The sequence below is a fragment of the Centropristis striata genome, chromosome 10 (genome assembly GCF_030273125.1).
Source record: "Centropristis striata isolate RG_2023a ecotype Rhode Island chromosome 10, C.striata_1.0, whole genome shotgun sequence".
NCBI lineage: Eukaryota > Metazoa > Chordata > Actinopteri > Perciformes > Serranidae > Centropristis > Centropristis striata.
Window position 1 is genome coordinate 37136293 of NC_081526.1, and position 25386 is coordinate 37161678.

The 25386-nt window shown below is 45.7% G+C and overlaps 1 protein-coding gene across 1 annotated transcript in view; it reads right to left on the reverse strand.

Moving 5' to 3' along the window:
- LOC131978685 (titin-like) overlaps positions 1-24973 on the reverse strand; it is a 164923-nt gene extending 139950 nt beyond the window's left edge. Inside the window, 40 exon segments of the mRNA XM_059342397.1 lie at positions 172-639; positions 895-1356; positions 2812-3015; positions 3104-3220; positions 3318-3602; positions 3803-4034; positions 4275-4443; positions 4527-4668; positions 4919-5179; positions 5285-5545; positions 5659-5919; positions 5997-6260; positions 6745-7005; positions 7098-7358; positions 8415-8678; positions 8764-9036; positions 9307-9573; positions 9707-9985; positions 10079-11775; positions 12055-12223; positions 12512-12676; positions 12924-13156; positions 13236-13474; positions 13555-13782; positions 14031-14179; positions 14261-14403; positions 14565-14765; positions 15113-15182; positions 15382-15640; positions 15735-15797; positions 16313-16564; positions 17644-17745; positions 18121-18285; positions 19226-19573; positions 20555-20813; positions 21853-22073; positions 22160-22245; positions 22985-23272; positions 23711-23914; positions 24883-24973. Of these exon segments, the coding sequence (XP_059198380.1) occupies positions 172-639; positions 895-1356; positions 2812-3015; positions 3104-3220; positions 3318-3602; positions 3803-4034; positions 4275-4443; positions 4527-4668; positions 4919-5179; positions 5285-5545; positions 5659-5919; positions 5997-6260; positions 6745-7005; positions 7098-7358; positions 8415-8678; positions 8764-9036; positions 9307-9573; positions 9707-9985; positions 10079-11775; positions 12055-12223; positions 12512-12676; positions 12924-13156; positions 13236-13474; positions 13555-13782; positions 14031-14179; positions 14261-14403; positions 14565-14765; positions 15113-15182; positions 15382-15640; positions 15735-15797; positions 16313-16564; positions 17644-17745; positions 18121-18285; positions 19226-19573; positions 20555-20813; positions 21853-22073; positions 22160-22245; positions 22985-23272; positions 23711-23914; positions 24883-24973 (10363 nt within the window).
- Positions 24974-25386: the final 413 nt, after the last annotated feature.

Sequence of the window (25386 nt, forward strand, 5' to 3'; positions counted from 1 at the left end):
ATGCTCAGTGATATGAGTGTCTGTCTCTCTGTCCATATTTTAGTCAATAAAGCAGGACACAGTGGTTAAACCTGTAGAAGAATTGGTGTCACCGTGTGAAGAAGTGTGCCTCTGCTGGCTGTGTGGGAAAGCAGTGAGCGAGCAGAAGGACCAAAGCATGCAGATGCCAACCTTTCATCACTGTGCTGCACTCAGCATCCCCAGCTGAGTTTTTGCAAATGTAAGAGCCCCCTTGTCCGGGCCCCACATTGTTAACATTCACACAGCACAGGGGGCCGTCACGTTTCAGAGAGTAAGACACAGAATCCTCAACATTGAACCGCTTGTAAAGCCAAATGACAAATGGAGCGGGGACCCCCTTCATAACGCAATACAAGGAGCTGCCATCTTTGCTCCTGACTGGCAGCTGCGGGGGCAGTTTGATCAGGAACTCGGGGCAGCAGGAGAGACTTTGAGGCAGGACGTCAGGGAAGTACAGGTGGCTGAGGAGGCTGTGAGGTGGCGATGGTCCTGGCTTCTCCAGCGCCTCCTGCTTGTCTTGGTCAGGGAGATCTCTAGTGGTCTCCCTGTCTGTCTGAGACACTTTACGCACAGAATCGGTAGGGATTGGGGTTTCTGCTTTGAGATTTGCTTCTTTAGCTGGGTGAGAATAAAGTTAGGGAGAGTCATTAGGGGTCAGAGTGTATAAGGCTATAACACTAAAGGGGTTAGTCGGATGGATGGATGAGGTTAGTTAGGCAAAGCAGGGAGAGAATAAACTACAGAGCGTGTTACTCTATTACATCCTAACGGTTACAGGCTGAGAGGAGATATTAAATACTGAGGAGGGGACGCAGCAGGAGGAGCGGTGGGGGGGTTGGATGGACCAGATGATAAAAAAGAAAGATTAACCACCTTCAACAGTGAGCTGGGCGGAGGAGCTGTTCTGTCCGTGTTGGTTGGTGGCGGTGCAGCAGTACACACCCTGATCCGCCACACCAACACCCTGTATGACCAGGGACAACAGCCCCCCAGTCTGAGAGCTCTTTACCCGCTCCGTTTCCAGCAGACTCTGGCCGTTATGATCCCATATGACCCCGGTAAAGGGCTGCCCGTCGAACGAGCAGCTGAACTCAGCCATCTCGCCGCTTTTCACCTGGATGTCGCTCATTTCCATCAGCAATTTGGGGCTGGCTGAGAGTTTGATATCAAAGCTGCTCTCAGAGCTCATCATGCTCTCCATCTGAATCTCAACTGTCCTCCAAGACACGGAGGAACTCTCAGAGACCATCTGAGTAAACTCAACGCTGTGGGCCGTTTGTCCCGCAGACAGAGAGCTGAAACTCTCGGCCCCAGTGCTCCACACACTAGCTAAGGCTTTTTTATCTGGGCAGTAAGAAAGAGTAGAAGAATTAGGTCAACACATCATTCTGGAGACTTCTTCAGGTTACTTGTGTCACAGCTTGTTTGCCAAGAGCTCAGCCGGAGTGGAGCGCTGAGGATCACGATCAGTGAGGGAGTGGACAGTTTCCGCTGTCAATCATGCAAGCTTGACTCTAACAGTTAGGCATTATGTCCGTGCTCGAGGAAGCTAGATCTTCAGAGTTCAGCTGTTGTGACCATGCTGCATTCCTCTGAAACAGACTGTCTCAGGATGAAGACGCTGCTGATTGGACAGACATGCAACATGTCCCAGCATCACTGTGAGGACAGATGCTCATCTGTCAACTTATTAACATGAAAACATTAAAGACCCTCTAAAGGTATAAAGGAACAGCTGGTTGCACAAAGAGTTTATGAATATAAATAAGACAAACTAATTCAATCTTTAAAAGTGAACCATGCATATCAATAATGTTGCAAAGTGAGCTTTATGAACAGAAAAAGTCTTGTTTTCTGTCTCTTTCAGAGTCCGGTTCCCTCTCTGGACTAAGCTATGCTATGCTAGGCTAGTAGTTTCCAAAACCTGTGTGTTTGTGTTTGTGCTAAGTTAGGCTAAACAGTATCAGATTAAACTTCACCTCGTTACTAACTTGTGTCATGGTTTGAGGACCGGGGAAGTGATTCAAATAGTTCCGAACGGCCAGAATATTTTCTCATAAAGAGGCGGCCTAAAAACGCATATTAGCTTGCAGCTAGCAGTTTCTGCTTGTTTCTAGTGTTTGTGCTAAGTTAAGTTAAACACCTTGTGGAGATTCAACTGATATCTTTCTTCTGTAATGACTCTGAGTGTTTCTACTTGATTACTTGTTAAAGTGTCACCAGTGTTTGTTAGCTTGATATTAGCATCAAGTCTTCGGTTCAATGACCTGCCCAGTTTCATGGTGTAGCATGGACAGTTAGTTTAGATTATGTGTACAAATGAAAATTTTCCAACTTAAGTTTCTTCCAGTGTTTGTGCTAAGCTAAGCTAAAACTCCTTCTGAAGGAGCTGATTTCATTTCATCCTGCAACTCTGGAGAATACAGGGAACGTGTTTGTGCGACCAGCAGCAGTGACCTGAACACACACCTGAAACCTGCCACTTCCCTCTGAGGAACCATGCAACTTTCTGTCGGCTTCACAAAAGGTGTTTTTATGCAAATGCATGCTTAATTTTATATCTGACAGATGAGTGTGAAGCAGGGCTGTGAAGTCTGGTGTTTGAAGGGTAGGATGAGACTCAGACTCAGTCTGGAGAGTATGTGGTTACAGGACAGGATGCTCTAATTCATGAAGGACCTGAGCTGAAACCAGCACATGAGAATCAGAGCTTCCTAGGTAGGAACATGCTCACAGAGGGGATCTACTGAAGCTCGAGCGGCGGTCCGACAGCGACAGTTTGAGCTGAACGTCTGATTCACTCACCGTCAATATTCAAAGTGGCAGCGCACGTGACCATTCCTGCAGAGTTTGTGGCGACACATGAGTACTCTCCTTCATGGCTCAGGAGAACTCTGGAAATGTCCAACTGGCAGGTGTCTCCATAATGAGACATCCTGAAGACATCTGACTGTCTGATCTCTCTGTCGCCAAAGAACCATGAAACCTGCAGATCTGGAGACACAGTTTTTTCACAGGCTGGGTTTTATTACTGCACTTTGTATGTATTTATTTTTTAAACAAGGCGAGCGGCGGCAACTACCTTCCCCAGAGACGGTGCACTGGAACCGGGTGGGGTGTCCCTCTGTGATCAGGACATCCCGCATGGGAGCAATGAGGGTCGGAGCAGACACCCGAGCCGCTTCGACCACCTCAGGAACTGAAACACAGACGAGGTGACAAAAGCATAATCAGTGACTACAAAAAGAGATCTCATTATGTTGACACCTTGTTGTGATAAATGTAATAGCGCGTACCTTCCACGGTGAGGTTGGCGGAACTCGTTGCCTCTCCGTAGTCGTTCTTGGCCTCAAAGCTGTAGACGGCGGCGTCCTCGGGGAAGACCTCGAGCAGCAGCAGCGCGTGGTCGTCTCCGTCGTGGAGGAACTTGCACTTGTAGCTGACGGACAGAGCCTGGGAGTCTTTGTACCAGGTCACCTGTGGCGGAGGGAGGCCGCTCGCCGCCACCGAAAAGCGGACCGAGCGCCCGGACATGGCGGTCTGGGGCTGCATCGGACTGACGATCTGAGGAGGCTCCGGCACTGGAGACGGGAGAGGAGATGGATAAAAGACATTAAAGTGTTTCATTATCAGACAAAAAGTTGATTTCTACAGTGTGAAATGATTACATTTGTTCAACTAAATGCAAATAGCGAAGAAGATACGGACTAGACGAAATTCAACAGTTTGTAATCATATTAGATTAGCACAGATAAATGACCACAGTGACGGCGCCTCTTACATCTGACATGGAGGTTCATGGTGCTCCGGTTCCTGCCGGCTAAGAAGGTGTACTCTCCAGCGTCGCTGCGGTACGTCTCGGAGATGGTGAGACGGTGCAGCTTCCTGATGGTTGCGTAGTTGAACCTCTCCTCCACTGAGAACTGGATCTCCACGCCGTTCCTCATCCAGCGACCCTCCACGTCGTCCTCGCTCACCTCGTACTCGAAGGTCGCTCTCTGTTTCTCCACAACCTGCGAGTGCAGACAAATAGACTGAATAAGGAAAACTGTGTTCTAAACTTGTACACATACTGGACAGGACAGAACATTTTATTTTCAGTTTTTTTTATCTCTTTGATGATAGCAAACTTTTAAAAGAAATGACAGATGTTCTACCACATAAACTAATGAACACTGAAGTAAAGCATCACATATTTAGCTCTTGTTAATTGTGTGTAGTTGTGGTTAAAACATGTGCACAGATGAACTCACAGTGACGTCCCTGCTGGCCGGCTCAGAGATCCTGATGTCCCGCCCCTCCACTCTCAGGTTGGCCTTGGACATGCTGGACCCAGCCACAGCGGTGAACTCTCCGGCGTCAGACAGGCGGACTGACGGCAGAACCAGGCGATGCACAAACTTATCCGAGGTCATTTTATAACTGCAGAAAAAACAGAACGCAATTTAGAAATCTGATATCTATTTATGAATTAGTTTCCTCGACAGTTAGTGAAAGAGTCGCACCTGTCGGACATCTCCAGCTCCTGACCGTCCTTCATCCACATCACCTGCACGTTCGGCTCAGAAACTTCACACTCAAACGTCGCTCTCTTCTTCTCTGTGATCTTCAGGTCCTTCAGGTGTTTGGTGAATTCCACTACGCGGGCTGCAGTGCAAAATAATAAAAGGGGAAATTAATCAAAAGGGGCTGAAATCACAAAGAATTAATGCCGGCTCAGACCAGTTTGTAGCCTCTTTCAGTCACGTTTTAAAAATAAAAAAATCATAGAAAAACTGTTGTTGCGGTAGTTGTAATATTTCTACTGTTTGCTCTGATAAAGATGGTTAGAGACGAACACGTAATCAAACTGGAGCCTCCAGCAGCTGTTTGAATCAGAAACATCTGTAAGTCTTACCCTCCACATAGAGTTTAGCTGTGGTGAGGGCGGAGCCGGCCATGAAGGTGTAGTCGGCGCTATCTCCGAAGTGAACGTTCCTGATGCTCAGAGTGTGAGTGAACTGTTTGCAGCGAGCCTGGCATCTGTCCGTCGACCGGATCTCCACGCCATTCTTCAGCCACTTGTATGAGATTCCCTCATAGTTGACGTTGACCTCGAAGGTGACCTGGTCTTTCTCCTGAGCATTCAGGTTCTGCAGCATGGTGGAGATGAGGATGGCTGGAAAACAACACAGCAGACGTTGAATGCACCAAATCTTTTATATATGAACTGTGTGAATACTGAGGAGAAATAATGCAACATTAGTAAAGGTATAGAGCTTACGGTTGACGGTGAGCGTAGCGGAGACGCGGTCGTTCCCGCAGACAAAGGTGTACTCTGCAGAGTCGTCCCTGCTGGTGTTCATGATCTTCAGCTGGTGCAGCTTTCCCTGGACCACGATCCTGAACTTCTCGCTCATCTCGATTTCCACGCCGTCTTTCAGCCACGTGGACGGCACGTTGAAGTGAGAAACTTCACACTCAAACGTGGCGACCTGCGTCTCCGGGATCTGCACGCTCTTCAGAGGTTTGGTGACTCGCAGCGCTGCAGGAGACAGAAGATATTAGGTCTCCATACATTTTATCCAAATATGAATATTCTTTTAAGATGGATTCTTCAGTAAATCTAAATGTGCATTAGTCTCAATCAACACTTACACTCGACGTAGAGGCGTGCGCTGCACTGCAGGTGTCCAACCACCGCCGTGTACTCTCCCTCTTTGCTGGCGTCCACGTCCTGGACGATCAGTTTGTGTGTCTTCTTCTCAGAGAGCATCCTGTAGTGCTCGCTCTGCTTTAGCTCCACCTTGTTGAACAGCCACTTCACGGGGACGTTGTCCTCGGAGATGCCGACCTCGAACACGGCGGTCGCGCCCAGCAGTGATGTCACATCCTTAGGCTTCTTCAGGATCTTGATGGCTGCGGGGAAAATGTTTTACAGTGTTACTGTTGTTGTGTTACTGTGAGTTATTGTGTTAAAATCAGTGAATATTTACTTTCAACGTTCAGCCTGGCGTTTGCAGACAGTTTCCCCAGTTTGAAAGAGTAAACCGACTCGTCCTGCGTGGTGCAGTTCTTGATTTTCAGGGTGTGGACTGTGCCTTCAATAGTGATCTCAAATTTATCGCTTGGCTGGATCTCAATGCCGTTCTTGATCCACTGTGCTCCCCTCACATCCTCGTGGGTCAGCTCCAGGCTGAAGATGCCCTCCTGAGTCTCGACCACGTTCAGATTCTTCAGGGTCTTCTTGATCTTCACAGCTGCGGAAACAAACATTTTTGTATATCCAGCTTTAGATCAATATGTACAGATATAGAATCAGGTAAATCTCAATTAGAATTTTATAATTTTGAGTGCTGGTTCAGCACTAACACATCAGTCTGAAGCTAAACAACAAGATGTATCTGTGATTTAATGTGAATAAATGGATCTAAAGGATGCTGAAATAGCTACAGCATGATGCTGATGTGGAAAAAGTCTGAATTGATGCTTTGTCAGGTCTGTCTGCAAGAACATAAGAACACTGCTGTTGAAACGATGTTTCTCAATGGAGTCTGGTGCCCCAGAGCGACACTGAGCAGAAGATTCTCAGTGTCTATTGCAGATGGAAATTAATTTGTTTGTTCAGTCCTCAGATTTAATGTCACAAGATTTAATGTTGATCTAACTTTCAAAACCTTATATATAATTTCATATTTCACTTCATGTGCTGTTCAGCAGAAAGAAAAGAAAACCTGGACCTACCCTCCACCTTTAGTGTGGCCGAGGTCTTGGAGGTGGCGACCTGGTAGGTGTACTCTCCGACGTCTGATGCCTTGGTGATGACGATGACGAGGCGCCTGACAGCGCCGTCCACCTCGCTGATTGTATTCTCGTTGAAGTCCACGGCGTGGCCATCCTTCAGCCACCGGCCCTCGGCGGACGGGTTGGCCACTTCACACTCCAGCACGGAGGTCTGCGAGTCGGCCACCACCAGGTCGCGCAGCGGCTTCTTGATGGCGCCACCTGGTGGCAGGAGACGTTTCCAGTTAGGATCCTGCATGTTTTACCTTAAATGTGATGGAAACCATCTCTGAGATGGATAGAATAAATCTTACCTGAGACGGTGAGCAAGGCGTTGCACATCTTCTCGCCGGCAGCGAACATGTACTCGCCGTCTTCGTCCTTCATGGCGTTCATGACGGTCAGCGTGTGGCGCTTGTTCTTGGACTCCATCTTGTACTTGGCGCCAGCTTTGATTGGCTGCCTCTTGAAGGTCCAGAAGGCGTCGATGCCCGTGTGAGAAACCTCCACTTCAAACGTGACGTTCTCAGACTCGGAGCACTCCTTGTCCTTCATCGGTTTCACGATCTGGACAGCTGAGAGACGGAAAATTATCATGATCAATGAGTTGTCTTAATATTCACAATGATGAACGGAAAACTCTAAATCTAAAAGATCATTAACCATTAATCATCAGGAGCAGATTCAGCAGCAGATTCAGCAGCTCGCAGAATTTTACCAATTTTTACCAATTTACATTTTTTTACATTACATTTATTTTGAATTTTCTCATTAGTTTGAGTGACCTCAGCTGGTCCTCATGTGCAGTGCTTCACTAACTTATTGTATAATAGTCTGAAAACCCCTGTATTACTTATAATTCATAATTAATTCTCAAGTGAGAGAAGAGAAAGTTGTTGCATGAGGCCCATTGACTGTATTTATCAGAGCGTCCAGCAGGTGGAACTGTTTCCTTTGTCTTTATTATGAAATCAAACAGAACAAATCTATTGACAACTTGTTTTGTTTAATTCTTTTTTTATTTGATTTACAGTCATGGAAAACATTATTAGACCACATTGTTTTCTTCAATTTCTTGTTAATTTTAATGGCTGGTACAACTAAAGGTCAAATGGAGGATATAATGATATAATACAAATATAATGATAACAACAACAATAGCTGATAAGAGTTTAATTTCAGAGCTGATATCTAGACATTTTCCATGGTTTTCTTGATAATAACCAAAATCATTATCAAGAAAGCCATGGAAAATGTCTAGATATCAGCTCTTAAATGAAACTCTTATCAGCTATTTTTGTTGTTATCAGGCATTAGATGAACAAGAAAGCAAGGAGAAAACAAGGGTGGTCTAATAATTTGTCCATGACTGTAATTTGATCTACATTTCAATCATAAACTAATTTTACTTGGTTAAATCTAGCCTGTTTAATTTCATAATACATTCTCAAATGTTACTTCATATAATAATAAATATAAGATCTCTCCTCTTTGATGTGTTTTAAATGTCTTATAATTTCCCTTTTTTTCATCATTAAATATCATCATCAAATATCATGTGTGTGTGTGTGTGTGTGTGTGTGTGTGTGTGTGTGTGTGTGTGTGTGTGTGTGTGTGTGTGACTGACTCACTCTGAACAGAGAACCTGCAGCTGGTGTCGGCGCGGCCGACCACCAGTTTGTACTGCCCCTCATCGGAGGCGTAGGTCCTGTTGAAGACCAGGCGCTGCTTGGCGCCCTTGGGCACGGCCTGCACGCGCTCGCTGGGCGTCAGCAGTTTGTCGTTGTGGTACCACTTGACGGAACTGACGTCCTGAGCGGAGATCTTGGCCTCCAGGACGGCTTTGGTGCCCTCCACGGCGCTCATGTCCTTCAGCGGGTTCAAGATGCCGATTGCTGCGACACGACATAAAAACTTTAGTTAACATTTATTTTGGAGAAATAAGATCTTTAGAAAAACATGATGTTTTCGGCGTCTTACTCTGAATGACGAGCTTGGCAGTGGTTGAGATCCCCTGAGCGGGAACCTCGAAGGAGTACATCCCAAAGTCATCCTTGTTGGTGTCTTCGATCAGGAGTTTGTGGATCTGTTTGTCGATGACGATGTGCACACGGTTGGAAGCCGTGATCTGCTTTCCGCTCTTCATCCAGTTTCCTTCAACGTTCTCCTGCGAGAACTTGACCTCCAGCTGAGCAATATCACCCTCGCAGACAGTCAGGTCCGTCAGAGGCTGGATCAGGGTCACCGGGCGCACTGAAATATCCAGACAAACGTGTCAAACTAGATACAACCACAATATAAGTCAGATTAGGTTTATTTTCCCCCTGAATTCCCCTGATCAGATGATTTTACAAATCAAGGTGCTTTACTCTTATTATCACTTATTAAATATTGGCCTTTAATTAATTGTCAAGGATATTTCCACATCCTCATACTGTACTTTTATTATTTCACTGACACAGATGTGGTAGTGTCAAAATGTTTTTCCTTGACAGGCTTTAAACTGGAACTTTGATAACTCACGTTTCATCTTCAGCGAGGCGCTGGACTTGAACTCGCCCACTTTGAAGGTATATTTCCCCTGGTCCTCCTTCTTCACGTCTTTGACGGACAGGGTGTGTCTTCCACGGCGGGAGGTCATGACATATTTGCTGCTGGGAGAGAGCATCCTTTCTCCAAAGAACCAGCTGCCTTCAGCATCTTCACGGGACACGACACACTCAAACTCTCCGGAGTATGTCTCAGGAACTTCTGTGCTCTCCAGCTGCTTCAGCACCTCCAGCGGGGCTCCTGTTTACCACAAAACTCAGTTAGTGACTGCAGCTTTTAGGGAAAGGTAATTATGCACTTGAAGTTGTTCCAACCCAACAAGATTTTGTGACAATTCCTGCATGACTGTGTGTTAATTAGTTTGCCGGCTCACCTTCGACATTAAGATGGGAAGTCGTCCTGACGTCCTCGTCGATCACCTCGCAGGTGAAGTCTGCATCGTCTCTCATTCCAATCACCAACACAGACAGGAAGTGGACCTTTCTGTCGGAGTGCATCCTGTATTTGTCTCCGGAGAAGATCTCCACATTATTCTTTAGCCACCTGACCTTAACGAAAGGCTCGTTGGTTTCACACTCAAAGGTAGCCATGGTGTCCTTCTCTTTAGAGTTGACGTCCTCCAGCTTCTGTGTGAAGGTGATGACTTGCTTGGCTGCAAAAAGAACAACAAAGCCTTTGTTAAAAAAAAGGAGAAAAACCACCACAGTATTGTATTGTGAGTGTAGAAGGTTCAGAGCTGTGTTACCTTGCACCAGCAGGAAGGCGTGGCTGGAAGTCTCTCCGGCTTTGCTGGAAGCTTTGACCATGATGCTGGCCGAGTCCTCAGCTCGGACGTCTCTGATCACCAGCTCACACACGTGATCCTCGGGCCAGAACCAGGAGATACGCTCCGACTTCTCCAGCTGAACACCGTTCCTGAACCACTGGCACTCAGGTTCAGGTCTGCCGACAACTCTGACTCTGAACTTGACCTCATCGCCCTGAGCCACTGTCTGGCTTGTGATGCGCTCCAGGATCTTGGGAGCTTCCATGCTGGCGGAGAGCTTGACCCTCTGCGGTGCCAGAGGTTTAGCTGTAAGCTTGCGGCGCTCCTCCTCTTTCTTCTTCTCTGCCTCCTCCTTCTGCTTGGCATGGTGAAGCAGCTCTTCCTTTGTCTTCTTCAGCAGATCCTCATAGGACTCGTCCCTCCTGCGGGACTTGAGCTCCACAGCGGTGATGGACTCGTAGTACCCTTCCTCTGTCCTGCGCTTGAACTTGCCCCTCAGCTCCTCGGACTCCTCCGTGGATTTCTCGTGGACTATCCTCTGGGCCTTCTTCAGTGTGACCACCTCTTTCAGCTGAGAGTCCTCGCCAGGTTTCTCAGCCTTCACCACCTCAAACTGGACCTTTCCAGGTTCGGCTGCAGCCTCGGCTGCTTTACCCTCAGGGGCGCGACGCAGGTGAGTCCTGAAGTCCTCCTTCAGTTGGATCTCCAGCTTCACAGTGTGCTCAGCTGAGCCCACGATGTTGTCTGCGATCACTTTGACCTCCCCTGAATCATAGGATTTAATTTCAATGATCTCTAGGTAGTAAATGCCATCATAACGGAGCCTGTATCTCTTGCTTTTGCGGATAAGCTGTCCATTGAGGTACCAGTTGACCTTGGGTGATGGATAACCGGTGACTCTGCAGCGGAATCGGGCCGTGTCTCCTTCCAGCACACTGGCTGGTTCAGGAAGAAGGACAATCTCAGGCTTCATTTTCTCAGTTGCCTCGTCGGCGGTGACTCCATAGGGCCCTCCCTCATGAGCCAGGCGTTCCATCTCGTCCATTCTTTGTACTCCCTTCCTGCCTTCAGGAAGCTGCGTTTCCTCCACAAGGCCCTTCTCGTCCTTGACCACCAGGGTGGCCGAGGTCTGGTCCACTCCGAACTTGTTTGTGGCTCTGCAGGTGATGACACCGCTGTCTCTGGCATAAGCGACTTCATAGTCGAGACTGCAGTAGCCAAATTCGTTGACCATGCGCAGCCTGTTGGCAGCGTCCAGGGGTTTGCCGTCATGCAGCCACTCCACGACCATGGTGGGGTCACCGATGGGGGTTAGCCTGCACTCAAAGTGAGCTGGACCAAATCGCTTCATGCGCACAGAGGTCAGCTTCTTCTTGAACTGTGGTTTCTGCTGCTTCTCCTTGTCGTAGAGATCGCCCTCCTCCCACTGCTCCTGTCCGTATCGCATGTGAAGGGGCTCTACCTCTGGAGCGGCAATGTCCTTGGCCTTGTAGGTTCCTTTGGGGATTACCAGCTTCCTCTCTGGTTCTGGTTCAACATAGTCTACCTCAACATTGACTCTGCAGCGAGTGGTGTCTCTGCCGGCCTTATTGATGGCTGTAGCAGTGTACCAGGCGCTGTCTGAGCCGGCTGCTGAGGGGATCTGGAATTTGGCCTCTCCTCTGGTTCCTTCGACGCTGAAGGATGGATTTGTTAGGTCAGAAAAGCTTCAACATTTTAGTTTTTACTACAACACAAACTTTGAAGAATACTTTCGAACTGGTACTGGACTGGCCTCAGAATAAAATCATCAAATTACTTCATTAAAAAGAAAATTATATGAATCGTTACATTTTCAGATTAACATTAGATGCCTCTCTGGCTCACTTTTCTGTTCATTGATATAAAGAAGGTGTGAGTTTACTGTTTGGATGACAAGGAGCCACTTTATTAATACTGGATATTATAACAAATACCTGATGTGTGGGTGCTTGTGTGGTGTTATAATATCGCTGTTCTTCAACCAGACGATGTCCGGCAGAGGGTTTCCGATGGCTCTGACAGCCAGTTCAACCAGAGTTCCTTGCTTCACGCTGATGTTCCTCAGCTTCTCAGTGAACTGGGGGCGCACCAACGTCTCCTTGGCTGAAAGAGAAAGAAAATAAATTCAATCTTGAGCACTGATTTCCCAAAACAAATCAACATCTGAGTAGATTCCATTCAATATGGATTCAATCAGGGATATTATAGTTACACTCAGAGAACTAATTCTGTAAATTGTACAAGAAACACGATTCAATGAATGAAAGTTTACACACTACAGCAGTCTAATAAAACACGTTATCCAGTCGGGTTTGTTTCCCGCATCCAAAAGAAAAGGCATCTGATCTTTGGACCCGGCCTGGCTCTGTGTAAGGTGAGCTGTAGTCTTACCATCAACAGTGAGAGTGACGGACATGGACGAGCGTCCAGCTCTGTTCTGAGCCACAACGGTCCACTCTCCGGAGTCCTGAGGCAGCGCCGGAACGATGATCAGGGACTGGGTCCCGTCCTCCTTCACCACGATCTTGTGGGTGTAGTCGCTGACCACTTGTTGTCCTGAAGCCAAGGACACATTTGGTTATTATGAGGCCAATAAATCTTCCTCATTAACAAGATGAATGACAGGTTGTATATCAGCTACTTGACCAGTGTAAGCTTGAATTCTTGAAGAAAACTTGTTTGGGAAGAGACTTGATAGTTTTAACGTTGGTAAATGTGGCTCTCATTTACTTCTATGCAGGCATGCAAGAAAAGTTTTCTTCAAGAATTCAAGGAAACACAGAGTGGATCATTTGTCACTCACCGTTGTGGAACCAGTATGTGTCGGGCATGGGCCTGCCGACCACCTTCAGGTCGAACCGGGCTGTCTGCCCCTCTGAGCATTTACAGGAGGAAGGCTTCATGACAAACACAGGCTTGTAAAGTCTTTCCAGCTGAGCCTCGTCCGTCTCATCGAGGCGACGAGCCGGAGAGCGTCCGGGTGATCGGCTGGAAGAGCGTCCAGGTGAGCGGCTCAGAGAGCGAGGAGACTGGGACCTGAGGAGGAGGCAGAGCTGTTAATACATCAAAGTTCTGTCTTTAGAAGTATTGACTTGTCCTCTGAGTGTGAGCTCACCTGATCCTCTGCATGGCCGGCTGTGGGGTGTATCTCTGAGGTGTGCCAGCTCTGGGCTCCACATAGAGCTTCCCAGAGCTGACGCTGTTTCCTTTCATGTTGCAGGCGAAGGCAGTGTACACGCCCTCGTCTTCCGCCGTCACTGTGGGCAGGCGCAGGCTGGCTCGCCCGTCCTGAAGAACCTCTATCTGGTAACGGTCTCCAGCCCTGATGCGCTGGCCGTCTTTGTACCAAGCAATCTGAGACAAGGCAAAATGTTCTTGTGAGACCACTCTGGACATGACTGTGAGCTTTTCATAAGATCTGAAAGGTTCAGTACCTTGGGGAGTGGCATTCCAGCCATCTTGCAGTGGAACGTGACGCCCATCCCGTCCATTATCCTGTAGTTCTTGACGGGAGTGTCGAAGGAGGGCTGCACAGCCTCGGCAGGGTCAGCCGTCACCATCAGCTCGCCGTCCTCCGTCACAATCTCTTTGTAGGTAATCTTCATAATGCGGAGTTCAATCTCCTGAATGATCCTCAGCTCCAGGGCAGAGAGATGGAACTCCTGCAGACGAGATGAGACGTTTAAAGAAATGTACACATGACGGGCACTGAACAGCTGTCAATCAATAATCATCCAACCACTGTTTGATGATGGTTAAATATTGGAAAAGACCCAATAATCCAGGTTAAGAATAGAAAAAACATTCAACATTGTACCTGTTCCTCTTTACACCTGTGAACTTTATGAACTCAAAGTGACCTGATGCTCAGAGAGGTGGTAGCATCTTTAAAGGAGACCCTCTGACCCACCTGTCCAGAAATAATGGTGGTGGTGGTCATCTGCTCCATGGTTGTCACAACAACAGGAGGAACATCTCCCACTTTGGGCTCCTGCACCATCGCTGTCACTTCAGTCTTAAAGGTTGCTTCTTGTGTTTTCATGTAGGCTTCATATTCCTCTGTGAGCAGAGCAAAGATATAAAGTTTAACACTTCCTGACAGCAGGAAGTCTCTCCTATCATACTGAGATCTTTACGTACCTTCTTCCAGCAGGCTGGCGGAGGCTGAGGCTTCTCCCAGCTGGTTCTTGATAAATACGGAGTATTCTCCGGCGTCGTCAGCGAAGGTCATGGAGATCTCCAGTTTGCATTCTCCTGTCTCCTTCTTGTAGGCAACTTTGTATCTGATGGACAGTGGAGGTGAAGAGCATGTTAATAACTCTGATTGAAACAACTTTAAATAAATGTGCTCTGCAGCTGTGTTATCTAGAACAATAGTCAATCAATATGAAATGACTCTGATCAGATCAGTTTAGAATCTTCTTAAATAAAGTAGTAGTTTTACCTGTATCCAGTAGTGAGCGGTACGCCGCTCTTCTTCCAGATAATGTGTGGTTTGGGGCTTCCCCCAACCTGACACTCAAACACCACACTCCCTCCTTCCACCAGCTTCTGCACACTTGGCTTTCTGATGAAGAAGGGAGCAGCGGCGGCAGCGGCTTCTGCCTCGGCTACCACGGTTTCCTCTTTGGCTTCAACGGTTACTCTGAAAATACAAACTTCTCTTTAGGATCAACAGGACAAGCTGGACCACCAGCTGTTTTGGACAGTTTAAAAATAAAACACAGAAACACAGAAAGTTTTCTTTTCTTGCCAAAAAGTGTAAGCATCATGTTTTAACCTTCTACACTATATTTCAATACTTTAATCCTGCAGCACGGGAACAGAGCTACTTCTACTGTCAGCTGAAGTTAGATTTCACTGGACAACCAGCAGTTTAATGTGGAAGAGAGATGGAAACATGATTGGTGAAGGACTGCTCAGTGAAAGTGTTTATCATCCTGCATCAAATCTATTTATCGTGCAAACTTTGAAGAAGCTTGATGGACTCACATTTTCTCAGCAGTTTCAACATGTTCGGTGACGACAGCTACCTCCTCTCTGCTCTCAATGTCCTCAGACACTGGAAGAGAAGACAGAGTTAGTCTTCCCGATGGAGCAGTCGTCCCAGAGGAGGATTTAATTTAATGTGAAGTCAGCAGAGTCACAGGGGGAATGATCTCAAGAGGTAAGTGCATATTCAAAGGGACATTGACAACTATTTGAGGGATAAAACTCAGACCAGTTGATGTTTTATTCATTGGGGATCTTCCTGTACTGACCCTGGACGAGCAGGTAGCAGGAGGTGCTGACGGTTCCCGCCTCATTGGTGGCGGTGCAGGTGAAGCGCCCGCTGTCCTCAGCGAACGCCTCGCGGATAACCAGCTGGGCAATCCCATTCTCGTAGCTGATCTGGAAGTCGATGGAGCTCTCGATCTTGTAGTCCTCCCTGAACCACATGATGACAGGCGTGGGGTGACCGCTGATCTGGCACTCCAGCGTCACCGACTCGCCCTCCGTCACGTTTGTGTTCTTCAAGCCCTGAAGACAGACAACGACAGTTTTAGAGATTGTAATTTCCCACAGAGACGTGATTACTACATTCAGTGGTTATAAGGAGGAGGAATCGACTCACCGACACCAGCGTAGCCGGGAGCACGGCGCCGCCTGCAGACGGCACGGCTGCTGCCTCCACCACCTGCTGACAGTCACACATGTTAGCTCTTTAATTAAACAGAAAAATACTTCTAAATCCAAGACAGGGACACAACAGAGAACTGGACAAGACTTTTAACTGGCTGCTGAGATGGAACACACAGAGAAAAGATGAAACACAGAGAGATGGAGGCTGATGGGCTGAAGAGGTGAGGATGAGGTGGTCAGAAGCATTGATGAGCATTTCAAGACTTGTTAGAGGGATTATCACCTGGATGTTCACACAAAATCAAGAAAACCTGACTCCTAAAAAACTAAGACTGAAGATCAAGAAGATGTTTTCTTTCTCTCCCACAGAAACACAACATGATTTAACTTAGGCAGTTTGGTTTGGGACGGTGCTGTGATCCAATCAGAAGGAACCTAACCTCCCCTAAAGAGAGACCTCATTAAAATATGAAGAGTCATCACTTGATGTGTTGCTTCAGACTCTTTGCTGCTGCTTTGTTACAGAACGTATCCGTCAGGTTTTCTTGTCCACTACACCAGATTACCAACCTGGGCTGCCCAGTGCTCATAAGCTCCGCCCCCTGTGAGCACCACCCCCTGCTGTAATTCAGCGCCCACATGATATTTCTCAGAGAAGTCTTTGAACGGCGGTGGGACAGACTCCATCATCTCTCTGGTCTCCGCTGTTGAGCGAGCGGGACTGGGAGACTTGACGGGCTTGATGATCTTTCGAGTCGTTCCGTAGGACGACGTAGAGAACTCTTTCTGCAGGGCCGCGATGGCCGAGCCGGCGATGGAAACCTGACCGGCCCACAGAGGAGGAACAGGTCAGCGTCAGGAGGGAAACGAGGCCGTTTGTGTTAAAGGTTAGCATAGCGAGGAGCTACGCTACGTTAGTGAGATTAAAGGAGTTTAGATAAAGACGGTTTGTTTATTGATTAAAGAGGTGAAGAAAAACAGGTTAAAGAGGAATTGATTTAGTGAGTTTATTTTACTTCTACACTGTGATCAACAAGTTTGCATTTCAGGCAAGCAGTAAAAACCTTCACATGTCAGCTGGGCTAACATTTGCTGCTAACATTAGCTGCTAACTAACTACAGTAACTGTAAAGAGTTAGCATATAATTATAGAACACAATTATTTTGTGTTCAGGACTGAAACGTGTACCGTGTAGGAGCCGTTGTTCAGGTTTGAACAATAAATACATTGTCTTTGTATAGTTTTTAATTGAAAATATATCCCAAAAGATCAAACTGTGTTTTATTTACAGTCCCTGCTGTCTGGACTCGGGGGTGTACTTCTATTTTCTACATCATAGATGGAGACTCTCTGCATGTTAGCTTTAACCAGTTGTTTTAACCCTTGTGTTGTCTTAGGGGTTAAAAAATAACCTGTTACTATATTTAACAGCAGAGGAAACCCCCTTAATGATTTTTTTCATCGTGAAATTCAATGACCCCAACATGAGAAAAAGTTCAACTTTGCCTTTGTTCATATTTCCATGAAAGCTGAACACCAACAGGGTACAAATCTTGTCTTAGGGGTACTAAAATAAACCAATACTTTAGTAAAGAAAACAATTATGACAAGTGTGTTGTAATAAAAACGAAGGGATTCCACTGATTAAACTCTTTCTGCACTGTGAAGAGGAAAAACCTAAATAGTTACAGAGTTTGTGAAGAATTACAGGGTTTAAAATGCAATCAAGCTGCTTTATTTTAGGGGTTTAGTGAAGTTTTTTACCCTTAGGACAAGTGGTACACAAGTGTTAAAGGCTGATCTTAAAACAGTTAAAAATAATCTGGATGTTTGGTTGAGTCTATGTTAGAAGAGAAGTTGATGGGTTATTTCACTGCTTGCCCGGCGGTGCCGCTCTTACCTCTGAGCTAAACTCGGAGTGTTTTGGGACAGAAACTTTAGAAACTGTGAACTGTGGCACTGGGGACGGGGCGGGACCGGAGGTTTCTGTCGCTGTCTGAATCTGTGTGACCAACAGAGTTCAGTTACAACCTCAGGAAGGATTTATAGAAACGAAAAGTTTGTGAGTGCTGCAGACAATGACATGCTCATCAAGAGATTTGTCCTTTTAGACTTCAGAGTGATTACCTCAAAGCACTGGACAAAACATTATTTGACTTATGTTTTGATCATTAATATTATATATATTATATAATATTTACATGAGTCTGGGAGTCGTTATTGTTTTTATGTGACATAAAACCAAATGAACAGTATAAGAACTGAAAGATCCTCAATAAAAGAACTTCTTGAACGTCTCAGATCTCAGGAACACTTTAAACGCTGACTAAACTGGTCAAATCTCTTGGCATGTTGTCGTTTCTTGGCGCCAGCTGACCTGAAACGGCAGCTGGGTTGGTTCAGGTGTAAACTCCTGAGCAGTGATAAGCATTTGCCCAGCCTGTGCTCTCATTTCTTCCTCTTCCACAGGCTGACGGACACGAGCGAGGTCGACGGCAGCCAGCACTGTGGCCACGGCGCCGGCTCGTTTCCCTCCCTCAGCCTGGAGACACAACCAGCACATAGATCTCAGGACATCCATGGCAGGACAGGGGACAGAGACAGGACGGGGGACGGGGACAATCTGGATTTCTCCTCATCTCGTTTCAGTAATAAACTCCATACAAATTAACTCAATTTGGATTTGAAAACGATCAGAAATATTCAGCATGGCCTCAGATCTATATCTGTACATGTTTTATTTCATTTTACTGGGTTCTTGTTTGGCACAGCCTGATCCCTCAGAAATACATGAGAGGAACTGTGTAAATAAAGCTTGGAATGAGTGATTGCATCAGTATTTTCCCCGTCAAGACCTTCCTGTTTCTGTGAAGACTGAACCTGAGTGAGTACATGTACACGTATGTATCTCTGTGAGGAAACTCCTCTCCTGCTTACTGAAACTTTATCCTGTTGTCTGGACACTGACAGGAAGCAGAAACTCTGTCCTTAGGTTAAAATAAACTACATCATGAACATGTAAATGTACTCACATAAATGTTTAAGACATGGTTCTCACTCCCAACTCGTCACATGTGGATGTTAAATATTAGGACTGCTGCAGGATGTGTGGAATGAAGAGTGTGAAAGTCCGTGGAGGGACGATGGATGGAGCCAAAAAACACAGCACCAAACCATAAAAAACATACCTATATTTTCCAAACCCTAACCAAGTGAACCAGGTGCAGAAGTCTGTCAGACGGCCTGAACATTCAGCAGGTTCTGGAGTCCGGATGTGACGGGTTTGGAGTGAGAAAGACGACACATGCAAATCTGTTTGACGTGCAAGAAATACAACAACCAAATCAGATGAGTGTTCAGGAAAAAAGTGCCAAAGGTGCAAGAAAGAGAAGTGGCAACCAAAGTGGAAAAAAGAGGTGAAAGTGGCCAAAAAGATGCCGGAGCAGCCGTGACGTGTCTGCTGGTGACGGACGCAGAGCTACCTGCTGCTGCTGACAGGACGGACTCTCTTCATCGGACAGACAGATCTGAAACGTCTCTCCATCTGACACATGAGACGAGTGTTGATGGTTACAGACGGAGCAGAGATCTGTGCAGCTGTCGGATGGACTGAAACTCTTCTCATCGTCCGTTGGAGTCCGACAGCTTTCAGAATCATTCCCAGAGTCATCGGAGGACATCGTGTCTCTGCCGTCTTCACTAACACGTCCCTGACTGTCTGACTGATGGCTGTCACGTATCATCGCCTCGTCCCATCCCTCGCCGTTCAGAGGTGAACTTGTGTCATCTGGAGCTCCAGAAGGTTCTGCCTCCATTTGAACAGTTTGAGGCTGATAACAACATCAAAAGGTTTAACTTTGGTGCTCAAAGAGGTGTGAAGTCCCAAAAGAGACGGGCCGAAACATGCAGACTTGGTAAAGACTGACTGAGAGTCAAACTTTATCAACATTTTCGTTTTTAAATGCATGATTGAATGAAATTGAAGGAAGCTGTTCTCATGAACGTTTCCTGTGATTTCTGCTCTGAACCGATTATCGAGTAACGTGAGTATGCCAGGACACTTTACAGCCTTAAATGGTCTTTTTAAAAAACTTTTAAAATCTTTTAATCTCCATTTTGAGTTATTAAAATGGTGTGATGCAGCTTGGCCGGGACTGGTTATAAGTAGAATATAATATCCTTGTTCATGAGAACTGCAAAGAATAGAAAATGCTGGGCTGAAAACAGTGAGCCTGTCCTTTGATCCATCAGGCTGCAGCTCATGACATTTAAAACAGTGAGACGGGACGAAAACAGACAGCGTTATTAAGAAAAGACATTTAACATGTATAAACAGTTTCATTATGTTTCATTCAGGCATCAGAGAAGTGAAACTTTCACTCAGGAGTGATCTGAACGGTCTGCAGTCAGAGCTTCAGGGTTCAGCCTCTGGTGGTGACACCATGAACTGCAGCTGAAGTCTTTATTTACATGCTGTTATTAACTGATATATGCTTAAGTTCTGTCTGTGTGTCCATAGACTTAAAGACATAGTAAATACCTGTATGGGACTACACATTCTGAAGCTTTGGGACTACAGTTCCAATGATCCTTTGGGAGGATGTAAGATCAAACAAAGTTAGACTCTGATGCAGTTTTCTGCTGCAGCGACTGGGCGCCCCTGAGTCTGAATATGTTTGAAACTTCTGGGCACCATCGCACATAAAGCTGTTGTGAAACATCTGTAAATAATCTGATATCTCCGTCCTGTAGTCTCTCAGATTGACCACCAGGTGGCTGTGATGACCCCTGACCCCGGCGACACCCCTTACCTCTCTGACTCCGCTGACCTGCTCCCAGCGCTGCTCCTGGCCCATCTGCACTGTGGCGCTGCTAACGCTGGTCATGCTGGTCATACTGGTCATACTGGTCATGCTGGTCATGCTGGCGTAGCCGGCCTCGGACACGTAGTCTCCCTGCTTCCATGGCGGCAGGACGTCGGCGCCAGCGGCCAGCTGCTTGCGTGCGGTGACGGGGGACTTGACCGGCCTGATGGCGGCGACAGAGAGTCTTGAAGAGGGAGAGGCGGGCCTGCAGACGGGAGGAGCTCACGTTACCTCACAATCAAACTTTTACCATCAACGATCCGGCACAAACGTCTACAATACCTTCCACTGAGACCATCTGGTCCTGGAAGCCTAGCTGCTGTGTTCGTTTATCTTAAGGATATCAACCGTTTGATGGCGCAAAACTTCCTTCACCTCAATAACTCCAAAACTGAAATCATACTGTTCAGTCCTCCAAACACAATTAGTCAATTCCAAAATCATCTCAGTCCACTATCCGCCAACACAAAGTCCTCTGCCAGAAATCTGGGAGTCACACTTCACTCAAGCCTTACTTTTGACCCACACATCGGAGAAGTTGTCCAGTCCTGTTTTTTCCATCTTCGCTCCATCTCCAAAATCAAACCCCTGCTGTTACCCTCTGACCTGGAAAAAGTCATTCACATTCTCATATTCTCCTGATTAGATTACTGCAACTCCCTCCTCTCCTCTCCTCTCCTCTCCGGCATCTCCCAAAAATCCCTTTCTCGCCTCCAACTGGTCCAGAACGCAGCAGCTCGGCTTCTTACCGGTTTTAACAGACGATATCACATCACCTTGATTTTAGTTTCTTTGTTCTGGCTGCCTGTTGGTTTTAGGATTGATTTTAAGATTTTACTGATCACTTCTAAAGCTCTTTTAGGTCTTGCTCCTAGCTAATTAAGAGAATTATTAACACCATACGAGCCGACCCGCGTCCTTAGATCCTCGGGTCCTTTTGACCGTTCCAAAGTCAAAACTAAAAACCAAAGGTGACCAGGCTTTCTCCACCCGGGCGCCCCGACTTTAGAACAAACTGTCTGAGGAGATAAGGCGCTCAGAGTCAGTAACTTCTTTTAAATCACTTCTTTAAACCCACTTTTCTAGACTTGCTTTTCTGTAATGCTGTCTATCTCACCAGTCCTTTAACTTTATCTCTCTGTCCAAGCACTAAACTGCTGTTTTTAAAAGGTGCTATATAAATAAAGTTATTACTATTATTAATATTATTATTATTATTATTATTATTATTAAGCTCCGCCCACCTGACAGGCGTGGGCGTGGGCGCCTTCACGTGTCTGACGGGGGACGGCGACTGCTGGCGTCCTCCGGCCACCTTGGCGACCAGCGAGGGCTGTGTCGGGGACTTGGACATTGGTTTGGGAGGAACTCTGGGAGGAGTCTTGTGGGCGAGCTGCTGAGTCAGCTCGCCGCCCTCCACCTGCATTTCCATCATGGCGGAGGCTTGGAAACTGGCCTCCATTCTCTGAGGACAAAGAGGTCAACGCTTAATAAAACATATTTATATATTTTTGTCTTTATTCAAACATCTCTGTCCTTCTGTCTCTGTACCTTTTCTACTCGGGTCTGACGGCTCGTAGACATCTGAGCCGTTGAAATCACGGTTTTGGTTTTCTTTGCTGGAACGGCTTCTTCTCCTGAACACGCACATACACACACACACACACACACACATGTTCAATATGTGTCAGGGTAAAGTTGTTTCTGTGATAATAAAGTCATAGAAAAAAATATTAGACCACCCTTTTTCTTCAATTTCTTGTTAATTTTAATGCCTGGTACAACTAAAGGTACATTTGTTTGGACAAATATAATGATAACAACAAAAATAGCTCATAAGAGTTTAATTTAAAAGCTGATATCTAGTCATTTTCCATGGTTTTCTTGATAATAACCAAAATCATAAACAATAAGACTAACACTGCAGGTAGACTGTGAGCTGAAACTACAGAGCAGCCAGAGCCAGAACATGCTGCAGAAAAACGTTGCAGAAGCAGAATTGAGCATTTTAGTCTCAAAGTAGAGATGGGCTAGTCCGGCTATGTAAACTCAATCAATTTCTGTCGCTCTACATATGTCATCTGGTATAACTGATACGATTGGCTAAGAGCTACGTACAGACGCTTTTGATAGACATTCGTAGCGCCCAATAAACGGCTCTGGAGGATCGTAAACCACGCCTCCTCTACGGAGAAAATGAACGGCTGGTGTACAGACTAATCTCATTTGTGATTAGTCTGGTGTTAGCCAGGCTACTGATGACCTGCAAAATGATAAAAAAAATGTCCGACCAGTTTGGAGTTTGGAGTTCAGAGCCTCAGTGTGCAGCGAAACACGGATCCTGTATGAAATAAAGAGGTTTATCTGAAGTCTCACCCTGAACCAGCAGCTCGCAGGTGGAGGTGGCTCTCCCGCTGCTGTTGGTGGCGCTCACAGAATAATTCCCAGAATCCTCGGGGAAAGCCTCTGCGATCAGCAGGCTGTACAGGTCCCCCTCCTGGAGGATCCTGAAGTCTGCTGAGCTCTGAATCTCCGCTCCCTCTCTGTAGAACTTCACCAGCGGAGCGGGGATCCCCGACACGCGAACGTCCAGGCGAACCTGGCTGCCCTGACGCACCGACGAGCTCTGCAGCCGTTGAACGAAGGTCGGAGGAGCCGTCTCCGCTACAGGGACATTAATATCAATATTCAGACATTGATTAGACTCAGACCTAAACTTCAACAGCCACATTAAAACAGTTACGAAGTCAGCCTACTACTATATATACCATACTATAGATCTGCTGCAACTCTCAACTCTTTTAAATCAAGACTGAAGACTTTTCTGTTTGCCACTGCCATTACTGCACTGTAACTTCTATCCCTTTGATATTTGATATATTTTTTAAATATTTTATATATTTCAATGTCATTTTATATGTCTCTTTTAAACGCTTTTAATGTTTTGTGTAAGACAATTTGAATTTCCTTGTTGTTGAAAGGTGCTATACAAATAATACTTGCCTCACTTTTTTACTTTCCTACGGGTCAATCACACAAAATATATATTATACATTTGGTCACTTTCTCCTTGTGCTGTCTCCTGTGGAAGTTTAATCTCACCTGTGACGAGGAGTTCGGCGGTGCTCGTGGCTTGTCCGGCACCGTTGGTCGCTCTGACGGAAAACCTCCCGCTGTGTGCGGCGGTCACAGCGGGGATCCTCAGAACAGCGCGGCCATCACTGAACGAGATCTGGATGCCGGGCAAAGCCGCGGCGGAAAGAACCTGGCCATCACGAAACCAGCTCACCTCAGGAACTGGAGAACCTGCAGAGAGGAGAACCGGACCGGACCGTCAGAGAACCAGAACCCACTAAACTGTTCTCAGAATTCACAGATTCAAGTTTGAACCAAAACAAAGTTATAATCTCAGAATCAAAAATCTGAAGTTTGAGAAAAATTGAGAGTGAAGTTTCTGAAAGAGTAAGAAAAGTTTCATCTAAACAATCAGAAACAAACATTTTAAATCTCTAATCCAGCTCACTGCTTTGATCACAGTTAACGTTTGTTAAAGTTACTTTAACCCATAAGAACCCAGAGCCAGTAATCCTTAAAGGAAAATTATGGGGGATATACCAGAGACCAAGTGAACACATAGAACAGATAGTGATGTTTAAAAATAAATAAATAAATACTACCCCTTAATGTCAAAGATCTGTGATGTGACATATATGATACATTGGGTGTTTATGGTATGTATGTTTATGATATTTCTTCTTTTCAAATACAAAAACTAGACACATTTTCTGCTTACAGAGACACAAATTTGCCTTTTTCTTTGCATCTCCACAACATTTATCAAAATTGTGACATTTATAGTGCTGTTTAACAATAAATAACTTTTGTCAGATTTGTTTTTAAGTCACAAAATAAGAATAAATAAATAATAAATAAAAACAAACAACTATTTTACTTTTTGTTTGCATCTCCATAACATATACATAAAAATTGTGACTTTAACTCTACTTTTCACATTTCTGTTCTGAATATGGGAGATTCTGAAATATTTATATTATATTAAATATTTAATATAAGTGTTTGTTACACGGGTGTCACCATGTGTTCTTATGGGTTACAAGACAATAATGAGACTTTGTGAAACACTGAAGTGAAACAGTTTGCTCTCAGTGTTGAACCTGTTCCACAGATAGAAAGTCTGACCTGTAGCTGGTTAAACATTTGGTCTTTGTGACTCTGAAACGTCATTAAAAGAGAAAGAAGATTTTCAGCCTCACCACTAATCTGAGCCTGGAACGTCGCGGCACTTCCCTCAAGTGCCACGACGCTCTGAAGAGGCTGCAGGAAGGTCGGAGCCTGTGTCGTCATGTTGGTCTGCACCCTGCACACACACACAAACACACACACACACACACACACACACACACACACACACACACACACACACACACACACACGGTATAATGTAATCAGTATATTATATTCAGTGTAGAAACATAATTCCTCTTCATTTTAATGCCTGGTACAACTAAAGGTACACTGTAAAACCCAACTTGTTGTTTCAATTTAAATATTTGAGTGTCCATGCTGCAAAATAATTTTATGTCAAGACAACAAAGACAACAGAGTTAACTCAAATGAGTCTTGCTATTTGACTCAATATTTTAAGTTAAAATGACTTTTTGCACAAATCTTGTTGTATTGAAAAGGAAAAATTAGTTATAATAACAAACAAGCAACACTGGGTTTTACAGTGTACCTTTGTTTGTGATAATACAGTC